We start from the raw sequence: 26481 nt of genomic DNA, 5'->3' as shown, positions 1-26481 counted from the left end.
AGAGGTAAAGTGACCACTATCTTGGAGGAAATTGTTGGTCTGAATCACTAGTGAGCAAGCCTATAAAGATAATAGTAGTGGGAACTGCTGTTCTCATTTAGAACCTAAGTGGTAGTTGGTAACCAGGAAAAAGGTAGTGACCAGTAAAATCATGCTTCCTTTGGATGAAAAAACAAAAGCCATGTCTCTTTGGAGTGTATATCATTGCACTTTCTGGCTATCTCACTCTGCTACTTGTTTCCTATCTCTTGTAGCATGAACATACTTTGTTGTCTTAGAGTCCAACCGAGAAGGAAAAGAGAGCCCAGCATTTTCCCCTGGAATGGCAAGGGATCCATTCAGACAAGGTAGAGAAGGCAGCTAGAATAGGTGAAGCTAGAGGAGGAAGAAGTGTTTGTTGGCATACTTTGGTCTTCATTTTCCAGACTGATAGTAAAGAAATCTCTTAAGGTAGTGTTTCTCAACCTCAGCACTATTGACATTTTGGGACATATGACTGGTGTGGGGTGCTGAGCTACATCCCTGACCTCTACACACTAGATTCCTGGAGTACCCTCCACCACTACCCTGTAGTGATAATTTGATGAACCTTCTCTAGCATTTGGGATTGAGCACTACTGGCTTCTAATTGGTAGAGGATTGGTCTACTGCTAAGCATCCTACAGCATACAGGATGGCCCCAGCACAGGGGCTTATGTGCCTTAAATGTCAGTAGTGCCATGAGTAATAAACTTTACTTGGGATAGAAAAGTCTTTGTTGTTATTTGCCTTTTCTTTTGTTTGTCTTATTGTTCCAACTAGTTTGTAAACTTCTTGAAGACAAGAAGTTGTGACAACCAAAATTATCTCCAGACATTGCCAGTGTCCACTGGTAGCCAAAATCACCCCCAGCTAAGACATTCTGGTCTAAAATTATGTTACTAAATCTTGATGTTATCTTATTACAGAGAAATTTGCCTTGGGTATGGAATCAGACTGGGTTCCAGATGCCATCATTTACTAACTGAATACCTGGGGTGGTGAATCTACTTTTAGACTTTGGTAAAAATTTTATAAAGGTAAAGACTCATCTCTTCCATTTTACCCTGTACCCAAATATAAAAGACCCTTAAGATATAAAAACTAATGGTATCTATCATTTATGTAGAAGTTATATTGCAGGTACTATTCCTATATTGTTCTTCCATATAGTATTAGGACTGACCAAAATAAGCTTCATGTATAAGTTAGGTTACAGTCATATATTGGTCAGAAAGTGAAAACATCAGGACTTTTGGAATTAAAGTTTGTAGGAAAATGCAGTTTGTATATTTAGAAAATTCCTTTGAGATTCATGGCTTTTCCCATCCCTAGAACTTTGCTCTTGAACATTTTTTTTGGAAGTCTCATTCTTGGGCAGTTTGCACTTTTGCTTAGCTCTCTGGTGAAGCCCATTCTAATCAGGAAGGCCTGGGCTGCAAGAACTTTTTTTCACTTTTGGCCTCTGATCCATTCTTTCATAGCAGTATTGTGAGAAATATTTGGCAAATTTTCAACAATAGGGTGATTTGCCAGTTAATCACATTGTTTTATGGTGTTTTATTTTTCTCCCGTCCTGTAATTCCAGCCACCACCCCACCCTACCATCAACCACACATACACATTTGGTCTCATTCTGAAAAGGATTTTAATATGTCTTACTGAGACAAATCAGCTTATTGGTAAAATGCAGCTGAATGGAAGGATAATGGAGTCAGGAGTGGGTGTGGCGAGGGACTGGCATTGCTGCTGGCCAGCACTGTAGTCCTGTGTCTGAGAATGAACTGGGAGGGAATCCTAATGCTGATATATGATTGCAGTGGTTGTGAGATAAATTTGGCAATTGCTGTAGATCAGTGGTTCTCAAACAGGACAATGTCTGGAGAAATTTTTGGTTTTACAAGTGTTGGGGGCAGAGTGCCACTGGCATCTAGTTGGTAGAGTACAGTCCTGCTGCTAAGCATCCTATAGCATACAGTATAACCTGAAGCACAGAGGATTATCCAGCCCAAAAAGTCAGTAGTGCTGAGAATGAGAAACTTTGCTCTGGATAAGGAAGTTTTTGTTGTTAATTGCCTTTTTTTTTTTGTATTTATTTGTCTTACTGTTCCAACTAGATTATAGACCACTTGAAGATAATGAAGAAAAGAATTTTGCCTTTTGTTTTAGAATCAGATAATCCTGTTCTGGAATCCCTTATGCTTTGCTGCTTATTAAATATATGACATAGAAGAGTTTTTTTCCATCTCTGTAACCTGATTTGTTCATGTAGCCAATACCATTTGCCTCACCTGCACCTTTTGAAGGTGAGTTCTCTCCACAGTGTTTCTTTGCTGATTTATATCTAAAAATGATAAGAATTGATTTAGGAAAATAACCAGAAATACCTGAAGAGAATTCAGAAGAAAACCAGGTGGGATTTTTCTCTGGATATAACGCATGTAAATTTTACACTAATTCGTGCTCCAAACTTTGAACCTTTCTAGTGAGAAGTTCTGTGGGGATCTAGAAGTAACAAGGTTCTCCCTATATATGGAAAGCTATGTAGAAGGTAGGAGAGATGAATATCTAGACTGTATTCTAGAATGCAGGGCAACCAGAAACAAAAGCTACAGAAAAAAAGTTGTGATTGCCCTGACTTGACTCTAGTCTGGTTTGTGGAGGTGTCCTTGAGCCTGAACCTTGACATGATTAGGATTGTGATGGTGGAGAAGGCACTGCAACTCTTGAGTAGTCAAGACCAAAGACCTGGATGATAAAAACATTTAGCATATACAGCATGTTAACAGTTAAGACTGAACAGGAAAAGAGGGATAATGGAATTGGGAGCCAGAGCTATAAGCACCTGGCTAGAAGTCTGGGCTTGTGGAAGGGGAGCACTGAAGTTTCTGAGGAGGCTGGGTGAGATATTTATCCTAGGAAGGCCCTGGAGGAGTTAGGAGGCAGTTGCCCAGGTCTTGATGAGAGATACTGAGAGAGGCAGGGAAGTCAGAGGTGGTAAAGACAAGAAAGAGTAGGGAGGGCCTGAAGACAGGGTGGAGGTAGAATTAATAATAGTTGACCATTAAAGGCAAATTACTATAGATTCAGGTCACTCTGAGTTCATTTTTTTAAAAATATTTTTTCAGTTATTGATGGACCTTTATTTAATTAATTAATTTATATGCAGTGTTGAGAATTGAACCCAGGCCTTGCACATGCTAGGCAAGTGCTCTACTACTGAGCTACAACTCCAGCCCTCTTGAGTTCATTTCTTGAATGTGCTGAAGAAAGTATGAATGAGGACTAGGCAGTGGGGTTTTCTTAAATTTATTTTAATTTAAAAGAAATGATCATAAAGATATTTTCATTTTATAAGCAAAACGATAGTTACATAGCTGGGAGGGATCTCTGAGCAGCTCCCCGGCTTTGACCACCAAGACCAGCTAGGGAATCTGGTGCCATTGTGCTGAGTCTTGTGGATGACCAGGGAGAGGACACTCTGTGTCTGCCTTTGTTTTTCCCTTTTCCCAGAGGTCCCTAGCCTGACCCATTCATCTAAGGTGTTTGCCTGTAGATTATGGTAGTTGCTAGCTAGCAAATGAAACAGGTGTGGAATGAGACCTGGGGATTAAAAAATTGACAGAAGTGCATTTTATCATCTTGGCAAGATTAGCATCAACACCTAGAGAAGTGAGTGGGGCTTTTGGCAATGTCCATGTTGTTAAACAGTAGAAAGGTGTACTGCAGATAATGTAGGTTGCCTTCCCTCTTCCTTGCTAGTAGAACCCCAGTTTTTTCTTGTCTGATCTCTTGCAGACCAAGCTGTAAGGAGTGTGTTCCTAGCCTAAAACTAGTATGCAGGTGAGGAATGGCCATGACTGGTAGGGCATATCTGCTGGGGCTCCTAACGAGTCAAATAAGAGATGCTTGAAAGGCCAGTCTCTTCTGCTGGACTTCACTAGGTCTGCAGCCAGCTTGTGACTCTGAGAACAGGCTCACACTGAGGATAACAGAAGAGGAAGAGGGAAAGACTTGGTTCAAAGCTGCTAAATTAATGCAATTTGAAGTTGACCCATCATGGGACGTGTTATATGAATTAGTGGAATACTCATTAAATTGTCTTTGATTTGGAGCAGAAAGAAAACATCTGCAGCAGTACAATTTGCTGATGGAAACTGAGGCTGTGTGGGATGAGATGGTTTCCCCCAAATTACACTAGATATGAAAGAAATGAGTTGGGAGTCACACCTAGACTCTAGCCTGAACCCAGGCTTCCTCTTTCTAATTTGCCAAGCAGTGGTCTCATGACCAGGCCCCCATTGGGGAATTGAACCTAGGGGCACTTTACCACTGAGCTATGGCTCCAGCCCTTTTTATTTTTTATATTTGAGACAAGGTCTCACTAAATTGCTTAGGACCTTGCTAATTGCTGGTGCTGACCTTATACTTACCATTGTGCTGCCTCTGCTTCCTGAGTTGCTGGATTACAGGCATGAGCCACCACATGCAGCTAGCAACTTCTGTTTTAGAAAACTTGAGGGCCCCTTTCCTCCTCAGAACGACAGCTTTCAGAAACCATGTGGTAGAAGTTAGTAACAAAAGCCTTCTCATGCCTGGAGATTGTTGTTCTATGACTACTTCTATAGTCATTCAGAGGGCGCCAGGCATGGTGACTCAGGAGGCTGAGGCAGGAGGATCACAAGCTTGAGGCCTACCTCAGCAATTTAGCAAGTCCCTGACAACTTTGTGAGATCTTGTCTCAAAATAAAAAATTAAAAGGACTGAGGATGTAGCTCTGTGGTAAAGCACCCCTGGTTTCACTCCTAGTACCAAAAATCAATCAATTAATGTGTCCTAGGGCTTTTAACTTGGTGGATTTCTCTTGAAGTACTTGATGAACCTTCTCTGACATTTGGTTTTTGAGTATTCTGTGGTCATGAAGTGTCAACAGAATATTTTCAGGGAGGAAAAGGAGAGAGAGGCCTGTGCCTGAGCTTTGAACCATATCTTCCTGTTAGCCTTATTGGAGTGACTTAATTATGTGTCCTCTCTTGTACCAATATCCAGTGCCTATTGGTTTACATGAGAGAGGGATAGATACTTGAATAAAGAGACCTCCCCACTGGAAGTTATCTCCCAGAAGGCAGAGACTTTGTCTTTGCATACACTCTATTCATAGAACCCCCCTTGTTTCCTGGCTCACACCACAGTAGTCACTCGGTAAATATTGATGAATGTGGAGTACAGGAAGAAGGTGATGGAAGGTGGCTGGTGGATGGGTGGCCAACTGTGTCTTCTATCCTTGGCTAGTAGAGTTGATATGCTTCAGAAAACTTCTTGTTCATTCTAGTTGGCTCATCTAATAGGGATGACTTTATGGTAGAATCTGCTGGTAATTCCAGTGATAAGGGGATGCACTCTGCCCAAGCTTCAACCTGAGGAACTCATTTATATGACTGTGTTGTTTGAAGCTTTTTATTTTAGGGAAGAGACTAGATGAAACAGAACAGATGGCAAATGCTTTATAACATCCCTGGCAAAGAGAAACTTGGAGATGTAGCTCAGTGGCAAAACTTGTTCCTAAAAGCAATACCTGCCTTGATGCATTAACAAACATAGGACTGGCCAAGTCTCAGGGAGACTTCCCCAGCAAAAACCATGGTGCTGAGGGACAGACAGGAGGGGCAACTAGCCTTCTTTGAGGACCAAGGATAGATCTTGCTGGAGTGAATTCCAGACCTTCTGCATCTTGCAACGAAGGGTACAACACAAAGAGGACACCGAATACATTCACCTGTTCAACAAATAACAAGTGCCAACTCTATGCCAGGGGCTGGTCTAAGAGCTAGAAATAGCTGTAAACCAAGCAGCAAGCAGGCTGTGTTTAGTAGCAGCATGTGATAACATTCTCACCAGTGAGAGTGGGTGGGCATTTATCTGCTGGGGGCATTGGTGTATGCAGGAAAGATGAGATTTAGAAGGGGATCCTATTGGGGAGATACAGCAGACATCCCAAACAAGAGCCATTAGAAAGTTGTAGGCAGGTGAGTATAGGGAGAAACAACAAACAAAGATTAGGAATGCTGAGGTAGTGCTAGGGTAGGAGAATTTTAAATAGGAAATTAAAAATTTGGGAGGAAATTTTTTTGGAAAGCCTGAGTAAAGTTACGTTTGAGCAAAGACCTCGTCTCAGTAATCAACTCTGAATTGGAGATTTTTGTGTGTGTGTGTGTGGTGCTGGGGATTGAACCCAGGGCCTTGTGCTTGTGAGACGAGCACTTTACCAACTGAGCTATCTCCCCAGCCCTGAATTGGAGATTTTTGCATGCAGAAGGATTATCAGGGAGTAGTCTTGGGAACCATACCTGTGTGAAAATGAGGAAAGAAGATGGACTGAAAAGGAAAACTGGTCTATGATGCAGGCACAGCAAAAGCCACAGCTAATCCTGTGGGGAGCTCTGGAGCTTGGTGAGCCCTTCAGAGTTGTCCTGACTTGGAGTGAGGTTCCCAGGCCTTCATATACCTACATCTACAATCACTGTTTGTGGGCTGTCTTGGTTAGTGGACCTGACTTTGGTGGAAGTAGTTCTTTTGAGGGCAGGTCCTATCCAGAGAAGCACTGCTGGGAGCCTTCTTGGGCTGCCAGCTGTATAATGGGTGGGGTACTTTAATTCCTTGGATGGAGGGGACTGGGGCATGATCTCATGGCATCTACAATAGACCTGATGGAGGTAAAGAAGGTGCCATTTTAAGGAAGGGTATTCTAGGCTCAGAGAATATCCAGAACTTGCCTGGAAGGTTTGAGGACTAACAAGGTTAGGTGAGAAAGGGTTCGAGAGTAATTAGCAGTCTGACTAGGAATGCCTGATGGATTGCCGGAGGCCTTGATTCTCACTGCATTAGGATATCTCTTTTTTTTTTTTTTTTTTTTTTTTTTTGGTGGTGCTGGGGATTTGAACCCAGGGCCTTGTGCTTGTGAGGCAAGCACTCTACCAACTGAGCTATATCCCCAGCCCCTCTCACTGCATTAGGAACAGAGGACTACTGTGATCTGACTTGGGGTTTGAATGTCTCTCTGCTGCAGTAAAACTAGACTGGTGTGGGAGGCAAGGGAGAAAGCTGGAAGACCATTTATGAGACTCTCACAGTGATCCAGGCACAGAATGATCATGGTGATGACCATGGTGGTGATGGTCATGATAGTGCAAATGGTTAAATTTTGTGTGTTGGGTATACTAATATTTATATATATACTATATGTGCGTGCGTGTATACTTATATATTTATATTCATATATATGTATGTGTATCTTCATATATATATATATATATATATATATATATATATATATATATAACTGCAGTGCTCCAGAATCCAAAACTTTTTGAGTGCCAATATTATGTCACAAGTGGAAAATTCCACACTGCGAAACTTTGTTTCATGCACAAAAAGACTTAAAATATTGTATAGCTACCTTCTGATTCTGTTTTTAGCATGTGTGTGAAACCTAAATTAATTTCATATTTTGATTTGGATCCCATCCCCAAGTTATCTCATTATATATATGTAACAATCAAAATGTAAAATACTTCTTTTCCCAAACATTTCAGATAAGGGATACTCAACCAGTATTATAAATTATTTTATATATAATGTATTTGTACATTACATGCTATAGCTTATATCATATAAGACAATTGCATAATTGATATATCAATGTAATATGATATATATTGTTTACATACATAAATAAATTATTTTTAGGTATGATTTATGTAATGAAATGCCCAGGCCTTCAGTGTACAATTTGATGAATTTTGACAAATTAGTATACTTTATAAACTATTCTTTGATCAAGATAACAAAATCACAGAAATTCTGAGTTATAGATATATTGGGAAGATAAAGTCAGCAGGGCGAAGCAGGGAAACTAAAGTGTGGAGTAAAAGAAAACAGAAGGATGCCTTGCTTTTATGAGAAGAAAGTTGCTGTCTGCTGAGCTTGGTAAAACTGTGGCAGGAGCAGATAAGAGAGTAGACAGGGTGGGCAAATTGAAACCACTGTACAGAGTCTTCCCAAGCAGCCTTATGACAAGTATGGCCACTCTTACCTTTCTCCTTTTTGGAGACACTACAACTCCATTCTAATGCTGTTAAGGAACCAGACAAATATCTGAATCTTGCCAGTGACAACTGCCAGGTATATTTCTAGAATATTATCTCTGGTATGTTATGTGTGTATCTGGATAATGAAACTTTTTATGATTTGGTGCTTTTAACTTATAAAATTTAAAATGATTTTCCTCATTATAAAAGTAATACATGTTCAATTTAGGAAAAATTAGAAAATGCAAAGAGGAAAACATTGTTAAAATCATCTTTATGTGGTCTGTGCTGGGGATGTAGCTCAGTGGTAGAGTGTTTGCCTAGGATGTACAAGACCCTAGGTTTGATCACCAGCATCACAGAATGCAACGAAACCCCTATTTTTATGTGATCTTTCAGACCATTTTGGGGGAGGAAAAAAAGAAAACAATTGGATGACTTAGTGCTTTTTAAAAACACACTTTTTTTTTTTTTTTTTTTTTTTTTTAGTGAACACGTCCCATTATAAGAAGTCTGAATTTTTTAAGACATTAGCCAAATTCATTACCAAAACAGAGCCTGTTTTCAGTGTTTAACCTCCTTTACAGACCATGCATTGTATCCATAATTGGAATAACTAAAATGTTTCTTTCCAGATTTTTCACTTAAGTAAAGTTTTGGTTTTGTTATTTTCTTAATTGTGGTTGTTGTTAAACTGACATCCCCCTCCTTTGGAAATATAGCTATTAATTTTCTAATGGAAGTAGATAGAAGATAGTAGACTTATTTAAGTTCATTTTGCAGATAGTTTTTAAGAAATATGAAGGAACAGAACTGTTTCCAGAACTTTATTATGTGTTGGCAAATGTTGCAGGAGAAGTGATTAAATTCTCAAAATGATATACCTGTACTTTATTCTACTTTAGTTGGGGGTGGGAAGAGTTGTATGGTTACTACAATTTCCTTCCTGCACTATGTGTTTTCAGTCCTTGAGCCATCTGATACCTATGAAATGTCACTGTTTGGAGCTTAGTAAAGAAAATTGGGAGAAATATTTGTGGTTGTCACAAAGTGACAGAGATAACAGAAGCAGATGGCTCTGTGAGCCCGCCAAGGGTTTGCTTCCCACCTGCAGGCAGTTGGTGAAATCTGAGTTCCCACCACAGGGTATCCGGAGCCTGCCTTCCAAAGATTAGGTTGCCTGTGACACTGAAGGGGGGTTCAAATTTGGCATTTCCACTGCAGGCTTTCTTGAGACATTCAGCAACAATTGTTGATTTCTTAGTATGTACTGCAATATGGGTCTAGGGCCCTATAGATGAATCAGTGAATAAAACAGACAAAAATTGCTGAGCTCAAATCACTAAGCTCCTGGGGTTTACATTCTGATGGACTGGGTAGACAGGTATAAAATAAAGGAAATTACATGATAGATAAGAAATAGCTTTAAAAAATAGGTTAGTACCAGGTTGTTTGGTTGTTCCAGGTTAGGAAATAATACTTATATGTAGGGTCTTTATAGTGGGCCTCAAAACCCTACTTTAAAGTATGAGACATACTTAAAAGTGTAAGTATAAGAGGGTGACATTGACAAAGACTTGAAGGAGGTGTAGTAGGAAGTCATTGTGTATGTCTGGAAGAGCCTTCTGGACCATAGAAATAGCCATTACAAGGCCAAGGTAAGGGCAGACTTTGTGCAGTCCAGTACCAGTATGGAAGCAGTGATGCAGGGTTAGGCAGGAGACAGAAAAACCATGGGAGGGTATTGTGTAACTATTGTTCAGGGCCTGTTGTCTTTGGTCCCTAGGGATGTCCTTAACTGTGGTAGACAGACAGTGGGTCGAGAAGTTTTGGATGGAGAAATTGGAAGTTCCAGTTTGGAGATAGTCAGGGTGAAGTGTCTTGTAAGTAATCAGATATATGAGTTATGTGCACATAGGTCACATTAGTATGGTATGCTTAGATGAGTTTTTCCAGAGATCACTGGTTAACAAGAAAAGAATGTTTTATTATGACCTAACGTTGGTGTTGGGATAGTTACATTTATTGCTTTTATATATTAATCATATACTTTTATATTGTTTTTACAAATAGGCCTTAGAGGTGTGCATTTCTTTTATTTCCTTTTGGACCAGGCATCAAACCCAAGGGCACTTAACCACTGAGCCACATCCCCAGATCTTTATTTCTTTTATTTTGAGACAGGGTTTCACTACATCGCTTACATCCTCACCAAAGTGCTTAGGCTGACTTTGAACTTGTGATCCTCCTGCCTTAGCATCCAGAGATGCTGGGATTACAGGCATGTGCCACTATGCCCTACTGAGCATCTTTTCATATATTCTGTGGTCATTTGTATATCTTCTTTGGACAAATATCTTTTCAAGTCTTTTGTCAATTTTAAGTTGGGTTTTAAATTGTTTTGTTGAGTTTTAGAATTTCTGTTTTCTGGTTATCAGTTCCTTATCAGGTCATTTGTAATATTTTCTGCCATTCTGTGGGCTGCCTTTTTCACTCCACTGATAGTATTCTTTGATGCATAGTGTTTTTTTTTTTTTTTTTTTTTTTTTGATGAAGCCCTATTTTTTTTAAAATTGTGTATGCCTTTGGTGTATCATACCTAAAAAATTATTGCTAAATCCAATGTTATGAAACTTCTTTGTTTTCTTCTGAGAGTTTTATGGTTTTAAGTTTTAAAAGTATTTGATACAAGTGGAGTTAATTTTTGTATATGGTGTTAGGTAAGGGTTCAACTTCACTCTTGCATGTGTAGCTTTCCAAACATTTGTTGAAGAAACTGTCCTTTCTCCATTGAATGGTCTGGCACCCTTGTAACAATGGACCCAGCTGGCAGTATAGCTCGATAGTAAAATGAGTACTTAGCATGGTTTCAGTCTCCAGTACTAGTAACAAAAACAATTTTTAAAAAAATCAATTGACCATATAAAGGGATTGTTTCTAGGCCCCCTATTCTGTTCCATTGGTCTGTATATCTATCAGTATGTCTAATCTCACACTGTTTTGGTTAGTGTAGATTTATAACTTTTGCAATCAGAAAATGTGAGACCTCTCCCTCCCTCCACGCCCCCCACCAATGTTCTTTTGGCTATCCATATCCAGGGTTCTTTAAGAAAGGAATTTTAGGATGAATTTTTTTTAATTGCTAGGACTTGATTTGGTTTGCATTAAATCTATATTACTTTTGACATTTTAAAGATAGTAAGCCCTCTAATACATGAACAAGGCATGCTTTTCCACTAAATTTCCTTCAGCAGTGTTTTGCAATTTTCAGTGTCTTTCATCTCCTTGGTTAAATTTATTCCTTTTATTCTTTTTGATTCTTTTGTAAGTGGAATTGTTTTCTTAATTTTCTTTTCAGACTTTTCATTGTTAGTGTATAAAAATGCAACTGATTTTTATTAATTTTGTGTCCTTCAGCTCTGCTGAATTCAATCCTTCCTTTCTTTTTCTTTCTTTCTCTCTCTCTTTCTTTCTTTCTTTCCTTTCTTTCCTTTCTTTCATGTGGTGCTGGGGATTGAACCCAGTGCCTCATGCATGCCAGGCAAGTGCTATACCACTGAGCCACAAACCCAGCCCTGAATTTATTTCTTGATGTTAATAGTTTTTTGTTTTATTTCAGTGCTGGGAGTGGAACCCAGAACCTTGTACATACTAAGCATATGCTCTACCACCAAGCTATTCCCCCAGTTCCATTAACAGGTTTTTGTTTGTTTGTTTTGTAGAATCTTTAGGGTTTCCTACATACAAGCTTATATCATCTACATCCACCTTGTATTTTAATATTGTTTCATAGCTTCCTTCTCCCCCTCCCCCAATACTGAGAATTGAACCTAGGAGCACTCTACCTTTGAACTGCATCCCAGCTCCTTTTATTTTTTATTTTGAGACAGAGTTTTGCCAAGTTGCTGAGGCTGACCTCAAATTAGTGATTTTTCTGCCTTAGTTTCCTGGAATTACAGGGATGTAGCTCAAACCCAGCTCATAACTCCTTTTTTAAAATAAATGCTTCAAACATTTTTCCACTTTTTTTAAAAACTGGGAATTGACCCCAGGGCACTTAACCCCTAAACCACATCCCCAGTCCTTTTATTATTTTGAGGCAGGGTCTCAGCTAAGTTGTTTAGGACCTCACTAAATTGATGAGGCTGGCCTCAAACTTGTGATCCTCCTGCCTCTGCCTCCTGAGTCGCTGAGATTTCAGGCATGCTCCACCATGCCTGGCTATATTTACCTACTTTTATCTCTATATTTACTAATATTTATTATAACTAAGTTCTATTGGCAGTTTCCCAGGAGCAAGGTGCAGTAGGTAAAACCTTAAATATCCCTAAGCTCTAGTCTAGCAGAAACTTTCACATTGCATATTCTAGTCAGTCTACACAGCTATCAGAATATAAAAACGTAAAGGAATGGGCATAGTGGTCTATGTGCCTACAGTTATGACTACTGTGTTGCTGGGTGGCTGAGGCAGATCACTTGAGCCCATGGGTTTGAGGCTACGCTGGGCAATATAGCCAAATCCCATATCAAAAAAAAAAAAAACAAGCCCAGAAACTTTTAGAGACCAAACCAAGATCTTTGAGACCCTCACAGGAATGTGAGGAGCTGAAGCTCCAAACCTCAGTTCTTGTATCCCAAGAAAATAAAATTTAAAGTCAAACATGAAAAACCAAGCAAAAGAATTTTGTTGTTAAGTGAAAGTAAAGTAAAACCCAACGAAAGAACATGTTATGGGGGTGGTGAAGGGGGAAGTGGGGACCTCGTGGCAGGGAGAGGTCATCTCCTAGTAGAAAACAAGAGAGGAAATATAGCAACGTTAATTTCAAATGTACTATGTTTGGTATTTGCCAAGAGAACTAGAGTCTGTCTTCTGCAGTCTTCATCAGTCAAATGTTTAACTCCTTCACATTGGGTGTGGGAATTTTTGACCCTAGTTGGTTCTTTCTGGAATCATCATGGTGACCATCTCATTCAAGGGGGCTTCATCTGCAAGTCAATTCTGTGTTCATACAGGTTCTGGGCAAACTACACCTGCACTATCAATGAAATTTCCATTCTGAATACATTGAGAAACCTATGGCCATAAATCCTAATTTTACAGTGACCTCTGTAGCCTCTATCAGGAGTTAGCCCTGTGGATCTTTTCTTTTCTTTATTTCATACAGGGATTGAACCCAATGGTCCTTGAACACTGAGCCATGTCCCCAGCCCTTGTTTTTTTTTGTTTTTTTTTTCTTTCCTTCCTTCCTTCCTTCCTTCCCTCCCTCCCTCCCTCCTTCCCTCCTTCCTTCCTTCCTCCTTTTGTGTGTTTTTATTTTCAGGGTTAGTACATCTATTGTTTTTCTATGAGCTACTTGATTGTTCATTAAAAGCAATTCATTAAGGGGCTCAGACCTTCCTCTAAAATTATCTTTGAAGCAGGAGAATGCCACCATTAGATTCACATTGAATCCATAATCACTATGTGAGCTCAAGAATCTAGGGGAAGTTGAGAATAAGATTTGGAAATAGGTTGGGTTTTATATCATCTTCTTCAGGAAGCACATTAGAAATCTTAATCTGCATATCACAAGCCCCTTGACTGCTAAGAGCACACACAGGCTGAGCCAGGCATTAAAACTCCCTGTGTTGAATCCTCAACCCTTCCTACAACCAGCTATGCAGCCTTGAGTAAATTATTTAATTTTCCCAAACATGAGTTTTCTAATTACAAAAGCAGTGAAGATGTATTCACCCTTACGATCTGTCACACCTTGCGAGACAGATTTAAGATGCTAGCTCACATTGCTTCTAAGATGTATCTGTTCCATGTTTTAACATTTCTTATACTAGGATGCATCTTGGTGAAAGGTATGATTGGTTTAACTGGCAGTTTGTTTCCTTTCTTTAGTGTCACACAGCAGATTAGATGAAATACAGTAATGTACATATAAAAACCATTAGTGTGGTGCTGGGTCCCTACTTCCTTTCTTTCAATCCCAAGAAAGACAATGCACATCCTTTCAATAGGAAGGGTCCCTTTCTAAAGGACTTTCTGAATGGAGTCTAAAAATAAAGAATCTTTCAGCTTGGCTAGTTAAAAGAACTTTTCCTGTGGCACAGCATGATAATGATAAAAATAAGTTGCCAACTACCTCCAGCTTCTGACTTTTCTTTATATACCGACATAGACAAGAGATAAATTAATAAACACAGCTAGACCTTGCCCATCTCTCTTGAACTCTGCTCTGCAGCAACATACCTGGCCTTTGATTGACTCTCTGCTATGTGCCCTGTTCCTGAAATTCCTTCCCATGTTCTTCTCACTGGTTCTCCTCAACCTTTAGGACTCAATTTGGTTATCATTTCTGTAGGAAGTCCTAGGCTATTAGGTGGCTTTCTTCTGTGTAGCTTTCTGTCACTGGACATATTGCCAATGAGGTTTGTGTGATTACCTGTTAGTCCTGGGAGCTTCCTGAGGGCAAGGACTATGCTATGTATAGCTTTACTTTCCCAGCATCAGGCACATTTAGACATCCGTAAATGTGGACTGGGCAAGAAAGCATCAAGTTTATACTGTGAATGGATGTGCTCTGAAGGACATAGACTATACTTGGCACCTGTGCAACTGAGCCCTAGGCATGGCCTTGCTAAGCCTTTGTGCACTCTTGAGTAGTCAGGATGACCTGTGACTTGTAGGTGTTTCTGATATGCTTTGTAAGGAGGCTGATATAATACATCTCACAGACTTCTGGGAAAGAAGCACTCCAAGAACCAAGGGAATGTTTCTCCCTGATGTCCTTTAAGACTCATGCTCCCATCACATAAAACTTTTTTGGTTAAGTCAACTGAAGCAGAAAAGCAAATGTAATACTTTTTTTGTGTATTATCTCATTGTATGATGAACTACCCTAAAACTTACTGTCTTATTATTTGCTTGTGATTCTGCAACTTGGCAGGGCTCAATGGTTTCAACTCATCTCAACTGTGTGGAATCTACTAGGAAGTCTCAGGCACCTTGGGGCCAGAATGCCTCACTTGACTGTGTCCAGAGCCTTGATTCTCACTGTTGCTGAGCTCTTCTGTCCTCTCCATGTAGCCAGCTTTGACCTCCTCAAAGCACGGCGGTCTCGGAGTAGTTGGCTTCCTCACATGGCAACTGGATTTCTCTAGAGAGCAAAAGTGGAACTGCTAGAACTTTTTAAAGCTTAAACCTGAAATTGGAACTGTGCTGCCATCTGTCATACCCTCTTAGTTAAAGCAGGTCACAGGGCCAGTCCCAATTCAAGGCAAGGGAAGTACACAGGGGTGGAAATTTTAGGGAGATATGGCTCATTGGGTCCTGCTGAAGTAGCCAAGCAGTAGTTTCCCATGTAGCAGCTGAAGTGTACAGCTCAGTAGGTCCAAAAGCCTACACCAGGTCATCAGGACCCAGTGTGATTACTAGCACACTCACATGTTCCCTCTACTCCCCCTCCCTCCTTTGCTATACACCTGTGGGCTTTTCATGTATTCCCTCCAGGCAGCATTATTTCTACCCTCATAGCAACTCCAGACTATGTCACTTAGCTGGGCAACATATCATAGTATTTAAAGTCTCAGGCTGTGGAGCCTGTGCTTAGACTGTACTAGGCAGTTCTGTGGTGTTGGGCAACTTTCCAAATCTCTCTGTGCCTGTTTTCTCCTCCTCATGTGTAAAAGGAAAATGTCAGAAATATCTACTCCAATACCTCAAAAAATTAGGAATTGAACCACCATATAACTCAGCTACCCGACTCCTTATTATTTATCCTAAAGAACAGAATCAGCCTACTATAATGGTAGAGCCACATCATTGTTTATACAGTACAGCTCACAGTAACTGAAGATATGGAACCAACCCAGGTACCCATCAATAGATGAATAGTAAGAAAATGTAATATAGTCAGGTGTGGTGGCACAGGCTTGTAATCCCAGTGGCTCAGGAGGCTGAGGCAGGAGGATCACAAGTTCAAAGCCAGCCTCAACAAAAACGAGTTGCTAAGCAACTCAGTGAAACCGTCTCTAAATAGAACACAAAACAGGGCTGGGATGTGGCTCAGTGGTTGAGTGCCCCTGAGTTCAATCTGTGGTACCACCCCCAAAATGTAGTATGTATACACAGTGGAGTTTTACTCAACCATAAAGAAGAATGAAATTATGGCATTTGCTGTTAAAGATGGAGCTGGAACATGTGCTAAGTGAAATAAACCAGACTCAAATTCAAGGATCAAATGTTCTTGCTTAAATATGGAAACTAGAGCAAAGTAAGCCAGGGAAAAAGGGAGTCAGATATCATAGAGGGATGATCAGCAGAATAGAAGGAGATTAAGGGGAAGAAATGCTAAATAAATTTGACAAGTATGCTATGTGCATGTATATATTATATCAGTGAATTCTATCTCCACATATATGTATAAAGCACTGTTTCAGTCACTTTTTTTTTTTTTTTTTTTTTTTTGCTACTGTGACCAAAACCTGACAACAGTTTTAAAGGAAGAAAAGTTTATCTGGCTCACAGTTTCATAGATTTCAGTCTATAGGTGACCAACTCCATAGCTCTGGGCTCAAGGTGAGGCAGGGTAGAACATCATGGCAGAAGAGTGTGGAGGAGGAAAACAGCTCAGGACATGATGATCAGGAAGCAGAGAGAGCTCCACTCACCAGGGACAAAATATAAACCCCAAAGGCATGTCCCCGGTGACCCACCTCCTCTAGCTACTCCCTGCCTACCTACAGTTACCACCCACTTAATTCATATCAGTGGATTAATGAACTAATTAGACCATACCTCATAATCTAATTATTTCACCTCTGAAAATTCTTTTATTGGCTCACATATGAGCTTTTGGGGAACACCACATATCCAAACCTTAACAATTACCAATTAAAAATACATAAATGAGTGTAGGATAGACCAGTACAGTAGAAGAAGGAAAATGGGGAGACAGGGGAAGGGCGCTAGAGAGTGAAATGGAGTAAATTAAATTCTATGCATGTACAATTATGTCTGAATGAACCAACTATTATGTACAACTATGATGTACCAAAAAAAGAAGAGAGAAAAAAAGGAGATATTTACTCCAGAAGGTCGTTTGAGATTTAGAGAATACCTGAGCTCTGCCTCCCATAGAATTTGTTGGGCAGATGCTCAGGAGCATGTCCTGGGCTGGGGAGAGTTGATTCTGGCTTTGGAAATGTAATACTTCACAGGACATGCCCTAGCATGACACTGGTTTTCCTAGAAGATACCCCTAGGCCTGGCCTACCACAGCTTCACCAGGAGACCTCCAGTAGAGGTGATTACACTGATGGGGGCCAGTCTCCTATCTCCTGCCTCTTGCTGTCCTGACCACACTTGGTGAAATGTTCTCTTCTGAATTTTATAGGATTCTGGTGATGCTAATTTGTCATTGCCCCCTGGTGTCTAGTAGGACTCACAGCTTGGGTCTTAGTGTTGGGTGGTTGGTCTCACAATTGTTTACAGCCATCAAAGCAGTAAAATCTACATGGTTCAGAGCTGAGCCCACATCCCCAAATGTCCTTTCTTATTTCTCAAGTCTTTCCCTAGGTGGATAAGAAAGTATCCTCCCAGCACCTCAGTGTGGAAAGTGTGGTGCCCAGGAAGGTATGGGCATGCCAGCATGGGCCTGGTTACACAGACAAGAAAGTACAAGGTGGAGCCCTTTTTATCTTTATTATCTATACTCCCAGAACCTACCTTCTTTTACCCCATGGTATAGAGCTTTCTGGATTCTTCTTGAGGGTTAAGATGAGACTAATTAGGATCTGTCATATCTGGGCTGTAAAGACTGATTTACAGGCTCTCTTGCCTCCCACCTGAGTACTTCAACTGTCAGATCTGTTCCTTGAAAGCTAGGTAGAAAATGAGCTGTGTGGAGGCTTGTCTCATGAACCCTTGGGATTAACATTTGGAGCAGACTAGCACTGAGTGTCCTGTGTGTTTGGGACAGCTCTGAGCAAGCTGCATGTACTTCAGGACGGTGGTGAGCAGCTGCTTTGACTGAACTTGATCAGTCTCCATAGAGACCTCACTAGTAGGTGTGGACCTGGAAGTCACTGAGGGACTCAGGGGCCAGTTTTGGGGCCTACCAACATGGTAGCAGGGTCCTGTTGTGGTAGCTTTTATTGTTTTATCATTCAATACATACTAGAGATGATAGAACATGTATGATGATTTTCAAACTTTCCAAGGGTTCCCTGCGACAAACTAAGGTGTTTGTATTTGGCCTTGCACAGCTATTTCCCCTACTACCACACAATGACTAGTAAAAAGAAATTTGTATTTCCTCTTGTCTAGTAGAAGCTCATGTTTGATTTGATTGCAAGGAAGATGAGGTGAGTTGGGTGCCGCCTGGGACCCACACTAGGCATTGCCTTTGGTACCAGCATTGGATTTTTAACATTTGTGTGGGAACCTTGGCAGCCTTTACAACTTTTGGACAGCCTCCACCTGCTCCCACTCTGCTCTCACTTGCTGTAGATTCTGGAGCTGCTAACTCTCATGCCAGTGTCCACTGGGATGAGAGTGCCTCCTCTTAGGTGACAGAAACAACATCCTCAATTAAATGATGCTTAGTGTTATGGTTTAGATATGAAGTGTTCCCCAAAAGCTCCTGTGTTCATTCAGGAATATTCAGGGGTGAAATTATTATATTATGAGAGCTGTGACCTAATCAGTTCATCCTAGTTTGAATTAGCTTACTACGTGGGGTGTGGCTGAAGGAGGTAGTATGCCCTGAAGCATTCATCTTCTCTGTGGCCTCTTCCCTCTCACTCTCTACTACTTCCTGGCTGCAGCAGTTTTCCTCTGCTGTACCCTTTCACTGTGGTGTTCTGCCTCACCTGTGACCCAGAGCAATGCAGTCAGCCAACCATAGACTGAACCTTTGAAACCATGAGCCCCCAATTTTTCCTCCTTTAAGTTGGTCTTGTCAGGTATTTTGGTCAGGACGACAAAAAGCTAACTAATACCCTTTCTCTGTATCAGCGATTGCTTATGCTCAGTTCATTGTCATGTATCTAATCTGTCACTGAATAAATATTACTGAACTGCTGCTCACCAGGTACTGTGTTAAAGACTGAGGAACAGTGTTGAACTCAGTAGCAACTGATGTGCCTCTTGGAGCTCTTGGCCTGGAAGCAGATCAGGGAATTGGACAAAGACACCAACACCCTGAATACCTTCCATAGACGGCTCATTTGTTACAGCACTTTCACCAATCTGGACTACTCTCCAGCCATGGGCTCCTCAAAAGTGCAGGGCTTGCAAGAACTAGCCACAGCCCTTTCCCCTCAGGAACTGAGCCTCTAATTTAACCTTGAACATACAGTTTTGGGGCTTCCACCAGAAGTGTTGCTGAGGAGCAGACTTTGTATGGACTTTGGTACCATGCAAACATACAGGAGGACTTTCTGAAAGTAGAAGCCTGATGAGAGAAGTGAGGCCTCTGCACTGTAGCCAGCTACTGGTCCTGCTCAGCTTCAGACAGCCAATTAGAAAGGATGGAGAGTGTCCTTTCTAAGTGACTAGCCAAATGCACACCCATAGCCAAATGTAGATAGGGAGATGCCTACAGGTATAACTGTGTGCTCCTTTCATTAAGTATCTGTGATTCAGAGTTTTTAGTCACAGTGCATGGCTTTTACAAACATATGTCCCCAAAAGATGGCAGACAAATGCTTAGACATTCTTAATGTTGGACTTTCAGCTATCTAATGTTGCTCAGAGAGTCTTCCAGCAGCTTAGACTTTAACTGAAACTGATAGCTTACTCCATGTTTACTTATGTAATTTATCTGTAGCCTGTTATTTTGTCTGAGGTGCAGGAATTAAAGATAGCACTTGAATAGTCAGTATTTTAAAATTCAGTGTGTGTTGCTGTTCTCCAGTGAATAAAAAACCAAGCTAGATATGTGTGCCTTTCTTCTTTGTTTTTAGGCAAACCGATTTTTTCAGTTGATATTCACCCTGATGGGACCAAGTTCGCAACTGGAGGACAAGGTACGTTTATGGAGTGAGCCTGGGAGAGTATCACAGCTCTGTTGCCTTGCTCTGCTTCTCCTGGTTATCTTGGTTAGCTGTAAAAGAGTTAACTTGTTGTTTTTTTCAATATAGATGTGACTCAGTTTAAAATATACATTTTTTTTCCAGTACTGAATTCTACCACTGAGCTACCTCCCCAGCCCTTTTTATTTTTTATTTTGAGATAGGATCTCACTAAGTTGCCAAATATGGCCTCGAATTTGTGTTTTTCCTGTCTTAGCTTCCTGAGTGGCTAGAGTTCCAAGCATGCACCACCACATTGGCTAAAAGGTACAATTTAAATTTGTTTTCTGAACAGGTTAAATCTTAAATAAAAATCCTTTTTTGGTGATACTATGATTTCTATAAATATTTTGGCAGCAGTCTTATTCTAATTCCTATTTATTGAATTAAATTTAGAATTAATTTGCATCCCCACACCAGGCTTACTGAGGATAGAATGGCAGGTGGTACCCTGGGCATTAGCCCAGTTCCCAGAGGCAAGAACTCTTGTCAGTGGTTGGTTGGTTTGTTTGTTTGTTTGTTTGTTTTGCTAAAAAGGAGAAGAGATAGTTAAATTGCTAAATTAGTTATGTAATAATTAGGCCCATCTTCTGGTCAAAGGAGTTCAATTGGGTTGGAGAGAGAAAACATAATGGGCAAGCAAGCATGCCTATGACATTTGAAGATAAGATACATAATATTGTCAGTGTGCTTCATTCAGTGTCTGTTGCAGTGTTGCAGTAACATTGTTCTGTTTGAAAAATCATAGCCATTTTTTATCCCAGGACACGAAGATGTATATATAGTGGTAGGAAGTGACAGGACCTAGTACTTTCATCTCCAGCAGCTTTGCCACAGAACAGGGCCTCCCTATCCAGCCAGGCCTCCCTGGGCAGCACTCTAGAGTACCTTTGTGAGTGTTTCCTCAGGTGAGGTGCTACAGAGTGGGTTGGCAGCAGAACCTTCTTCTGGGAGGCAGGGAGCAGAAAGGAATTACAGAGAGGTTGTGGGCCAGAATGCCTTTCTCTGCTTCCTGGGTACTGTAAGAAGAGCCTGCAGCCTTATATAAGAGTGCTAGACTTAGCTGGCGGGAAATGGATGGTTTCTTATCCACAGGGGAGGCGTACCTTTCACCTTACTTGGAATGGCAAGGTCTTACTATTATTACTTATTATTTACTTACTGACCAAGAGGAAATTTCAGGCACTTTATTGTCACTTTGGCATGTCCAGGGCATGTCCATATACAGTATTGGTTTTTGCCCCTCTGTAATAGAAGGTTTAATGAGGACCTGTGCTTTTGTTAATTATTAGTGATGGAAATCTTAGAAATCATTAGTGAAACACACAGGTATATTTTTTCAGCAGAGCAGTACATTAACTTATGACCATAGGAATCCTAAATTCCTTCTTCTGGTTCATCCCCATCTGTAGGTGGCTGCAAAGTATTTAGGATACATTTTAAATTTCGATTTCAGAGTGTCTGGTCATCTCTGAAAGAGCATGGATTCCAGGCAGCACCTTGACGAAGGGAGGGAAACCCTGGTTAGGATTGTGTTTTTCTCCTTGCTTTCTAGGATACATATGCACAGACCTAAAAGGGTCCTGGCACATCATCAGCTTTCTGTCCTCTCCAGTTTATAGAAGAAGAGTTGAGTCCTGAACAGGGATGAGAACCTTCTAGGAGCCCCTCCTGAATTAAGAGGCCAGACCAGAGCTCAGTATCATTGATTTCTTTTCTGGAGTTCTTTCATAAAGTCAGGTTGGCCTCAGCTACTACTAAACCCACCCTTTCTTGGGTTCCCATGAGTACTTGTTTTTCTTCACCTTTTCTGCTACTTGAATTAGTAATTCAAATTCAGTCTCCTTAGACCTAGTCAATTATGATTTATGGAAACTAAGTGAGGACTTCCCATAGTTAATATTATATATCAATATCAAATTTCTACTCCTTGCACATTGAACAATTTTTGCTTCTTCATTCCAGGGCAGGATTCTGGGAAGGTTGTGATCTGGAATATGTCTCCAGTCCTCCAGGAGGATGACGAGAAGGATGAAAATATTCCCAAGATGCTTTGCCAGATGGACAATCACTTAGGTATTACAGAGTGGCCCTTTGCAGGCTTTGCGTGTTGGCAGAGTGCCCAAGGTTAGCACATGTGTTTGTAATTAGAAAGATAAGGCCCCGTGCGGCGGTAACTCCCCTCGGCCTGCTCTCTGAAGGCACAGATGTTGGCTGCACACCTGGGTGAGTTATTCGGCAGAAGACTCGGCCCGCCCACAGAACCATCTTTGGACAGTCTGCAGGTACCTCTGGTGATTTCCTGCTCATGAGTCGTTACTGCCTGATTCCATGGGGCTTTGGGGCCAGCAACCTGGATACAGTAGGGTCCTGGGGAAGGGTGTATAAGAGACAACTGACCAAAATGTCTGAGGTTGGTGCTGTGTCACTCCAAGGCTCTCTGCCAGGACTCTTGAGGCTGTTGGATAGTGTTTTGGTTTCCTTTCCTGCTGTAGTGCCATAGTGTCTCACCCCCTGAGATGCTCCATTAACAGTTAATAGCCTTTGGATGTCAGCCATTTGCTCTGTGTGTACTTGTCCTCTCAACATGTCACTTAGTGTCCTGGGACCTGGAGCACAAGTTACTCACAGGCTGTGTATTGGCTACAACTTTATTAGTGCTTATTACATTTTTATATCTCCAAAAGGCTGAGCTGTGTGTGTTCCTGAAGGCCCTGACCCAGCAGAGGCCTGGGGAATTTCTGCTGGTCTTAATTTAAAAATTCAGAATCAATAAATCTGCATTGCTGACAAATTTATAAAATCCAAATTTAAAAGGGCTGACTCTTGACAAGTAGGATTAACTCAGAGTTTTATACTCTTCCAAACTGCTCCCCTAAAATTTCTATAAAAGGCATTTTGACATTTTTAGTACGGGCTTTCATTTGAGAATAATTTCTGTTCAAAAATAACATCTCACCAATAGAAAGCCCTTTTGAAATAATGAGATTTATCACTTTTCATAGAAATAAGCTTCCTGTTATGTATTTCATTGATAACAATTTTCAGATTATGCATATTTCCCCCTCCAGAGTGTTCTCCTAATTTGTTATAGCACAAGTAGGTTAGTGCTCTGACTGAATTGTTTCTCTGGGGTTCTCACACAGTAGATTCCTTAAATAGATTAGATAGATTAGATTTTATAAACCCTCACATCTTGCCAAACTCTGCATAGAGCAAATGGGCATGACTATTGGATTTTCATCACCCTATTTTTTTTTCTTCCCAGCATGTGTGAACTGTGTGCGGTGGTCAAACAGTGGGATGTATTTAGCTTCTGGGGGAGATGACAAACTGATTATGGTGTGGAAGCGGGCTACGTAAGCATCATTTTCCTTTCTTCACATTTAATTTTTAGAAGCTTCTTTGCTGGTCTTTATTAAGTCACCTTTCCCACCCTGGCTGAAGTCTCCAGAGCTCTAAATAAGTAGGAGGAAGCACACATAGATTGGGAGCAGACAGGGCACAAACAGGGAGTCTGGAGGCCGCTTGCCTGCCTGCTGACTTGGTCAGCCACCCCTTTGCAGGACTGTAGGGCTTCCATCTGAATAAGGAAGGGCAAATCCCTTCTGCTGCTGACTTGATGATTTCATTTGTTTTGTTTTTAAATGAAATTTCACTTGGAACCCTGACATACAAAATAGCTAAAAGTCAAGTGCTCTGACGGGATCAAAGTGGGGGTTCCATAGCCCATGCTCTTTGCCACTTGCTTTATTCTCTTGTCAGTCTCACCTGGGGATGAAGCCCCAGCCCTGCACCTAAAATGAGCTGATAGGCAAATTATAATTTTATTTACCCCCAGGCAAAGAGTCTGTCAGGATGGATCCTACGACTGTGTCCCATAATAAGCTCCTCCGGTGACTCTTGGTCAGTCAGGCTATAGCACCAGACCTTATACCATTGTTCAGCCAGAGTGGCCCCAGGGCTGTGACTTTGAGAGCAGAGGCATGCCACCTCCATGGACCCATGAACCCACTGAGCTGTATCACAAACTCTAGGTTGGTACAGAGCTTTAGAGGATCAAAGAGTGTTCGCAGAGTCTCATGCTGCCTTCATTAGCCTCATTAGGCTCTTCTGAAAAGAGTTAGTACCTGGCACTCATGGTTTCTCCATCTTTGGTGTTAGGACAGGGCTATTTGATTCATTAGTAGGGTCCTTAACAATCTATTTATTTTGCTACTTTAAATAGCCACCATAAGTTACATTTAGTACACAATTTGGAAAAGTAAAAAGGAGTAGAGGAAAAAAAAAAAAAAAAAAGTGCCTCATAATCCCATCATTTAAAGGCCATGTTTGATATTTTGGTATTTTTTTATGTTGTCCTTCTACTGAGTTCCACATGTAGATGATGTTTGTGTTGTATGTATTTTTTTTACTTTGCATTAGTGGTATCATACTGTATATGATGTCTTGTGGCCTGCTTCTTTCACTTAATATATTTTGAACATTTTCCTTTGCAAGATTTCCAATGACTGTTAATATTTCATCAAGTGCATGGATCACAAGTTACCTAATTAGCTCCTTTTGTTCAGTAACCTGGTGCTTCCAATCTTTATCTATTTTTACTTTGTTGTGTCTGCCTTGATAAGCCACGCTACAGGGAACATCTGTACAGAGCCCAAAGGACTCCATGAGTGCTTGTCTCTGACTCCTCTTTTATACAGGTACATTGGGCCCAGTACTGTATTCGGCTCCAGTGGTAAGCTTGCCAATGTGGAGCAGTGGCGGTGTGTCTCCATCCTCCGAAGTCACTCAGGTGGTAAGTAGGGCTGCCTACTGGGGTGGGTGGATCCCTGAATGATGTCTCAGATCCTCAGCAGCATTTCCATGAACCCACTGTGAATGTTTGATCCTTAAAAGCAGCCCGATATCTGGGCTGTCCCTTCCTGTCTCCACCAGTCACCTCTTAAGGTCTGTGCAGTCACCAACTCTATTGCCAACCTCCAGCTGCCTTCAGTCCCCTACTTCTCTCCTCTTGAGGTACATTTTTATCTTTGATATAAAACTCCACATTCTGTTGTTTATCCTGCTGAAATGAATCAATACCTTCTTCACTGAATCATTAAATCTGTAAGTATACTTCATTTATTTCCCAGAAACTAGTCCATAGGTGCCCAAGGAAAATTTCTCAACTTAAGTATGTTTGCAAAATGCATGGAAAGAGACACATTTTATAGATTTAGACTAAAGGGGAGGAAGGTCTATCTGTAACAGTCTAAAAACCCTTGCACTTTTGAACCAGGCACCAGGGTACCAGAAAAATACAATTTAGACTTCTCTTAGGAGGCTTGTAGTCTAGCCCAGGAATGAACTGAAGCCCAAGCAGGAGGGCAGCAATTGTGGAAAAATGCTTAGTTCAGATGGTGAGTTGGAAACATTTTACCGTGGCTGAATCTTTATAGGCAAAGCAGAGAGTAGCAAGGAGTTAGACTGGCCAAGTGTACAGGGCTCATGTGCTCTGTTAGTGAGGGTGTCCCTCATCATGAAAGAGGTTGTTCTGACAGCTCTGTGGGAAAGAAGAATATTTCATTGGTTCATATGAAAACTGTGAGGCCCATGATCTTTGGATAGAGAGGAGAAGGAAGAGATAGATTTGGAATCTACTTAGGACAGACCCAATGAGGGATAATATAGATTTCTCTTTGGGTACCTGCATAACCAAGCATGTCCATTACTGAGACCATCAGAATAATAGGCTTATGGTTTATTACCAGTGTAGTGTGTGATGGGCCACGTTTGAGCAGGTAGAAAGGAAATGTCATTAAACTATTAGTCTGGAGCTCTACAGGAAGAACAGGCAGAAGTAAGAGATTTGGGAAGCATTGGCTATATATAATTCATTAGCCATATATCATATGTTCAGTAAATACTCCATAAACAGTGTAAAGGTGAACATACCTGTCTCTTCCTAACCACAGAGTAAGTCCGCTTTGTAAAAGCTGAAGCGGTAGGCTTGCGTTATTGTTTAATAATAACAAAAATGTACGATTTGCCCTTATTTATTTCATAGCAACTTAACGGCAATTTAGTTGGGTTTCTGTGGAATTTGTCACATATGTCTAAGAGGGTGTTCAAGCATTAGGTGGAATCTCAAGTGAGGAATGTTATGGGTCTCCTAACCTGAGATTCATATCAAACCTTAACCTTGGCATCTCTTATTGCCCCAAAATCCTGTGGGTCTCCTTTAATAATAGATAAGGAGGGTTGGTTATTTTGAGCTGGGATACCTGCCACTCCTTATTCACTGGTCCTGCTAGCAGGTGTGAGCAGA

At 40.9% G+C, this 26481-nt stretch overlaps 1 protein-coding gene across 8 annotated transcripts in view; it reads left to right on the top strand.

Annotated features, from left to right (window-relative positions):
- The window catches only part of LOC124990361 (protein HIRA), a 98774-nt gene that overhangs the window by 2436 nt on the left and 69857 nt on the right, over nucleotides 1-26481 (top strand). For 4 of the 8 annotated variants that reach the window (XM_047560336.1, XM_047560329.1, XM_047560334.1 and 1 more), the window contains exons 2-5: nucleotides 20064-20126; nucleotides 22137-22247; nucleotides 23440-23530; nucleotides 24875-24969. In XM_047560336.1, the coding sequence (XP_047416292.1) occupies nucleotides 20064-20126; nucleotides 22137-22247; nucleotides 23440-23530; nucleotides 24875-24969 (360 nt within the window). Of the gene's footprint in view, nucleotides 1-17711; nucleotides 17780-20063; nucleotides 20127-20388; nucleotides 20439-22136; nucleotides 22457-23439; nucleotides 23531-24874; nucleotides 24970-26481 lie in introns of those variants that run through there. The other 4 variants (XM_047560332.1, XM_047560331.1, XM_047560330.1 and 1 more) reach the window with 4 other exon arrangements.

This window comes from Sciurus carolinensis, chromosome 8 (assembly GCF_902686445.1).
Source record: "Sciurus carolinensis chromosome 8, mSciCar1.2, whole genome shotgun sequence".
Classification (NCBI taxonomy): Eukaryota; Metazoa; Chordata; class Mammalia; order Rodentia; family Sciuridae; genus Sciurus; species Sciurus carolinensis.
Note: the sequence above shows the minus strand (reverse complement) of the source record. Positions and strands in the feature narration are given on the sequence as shown.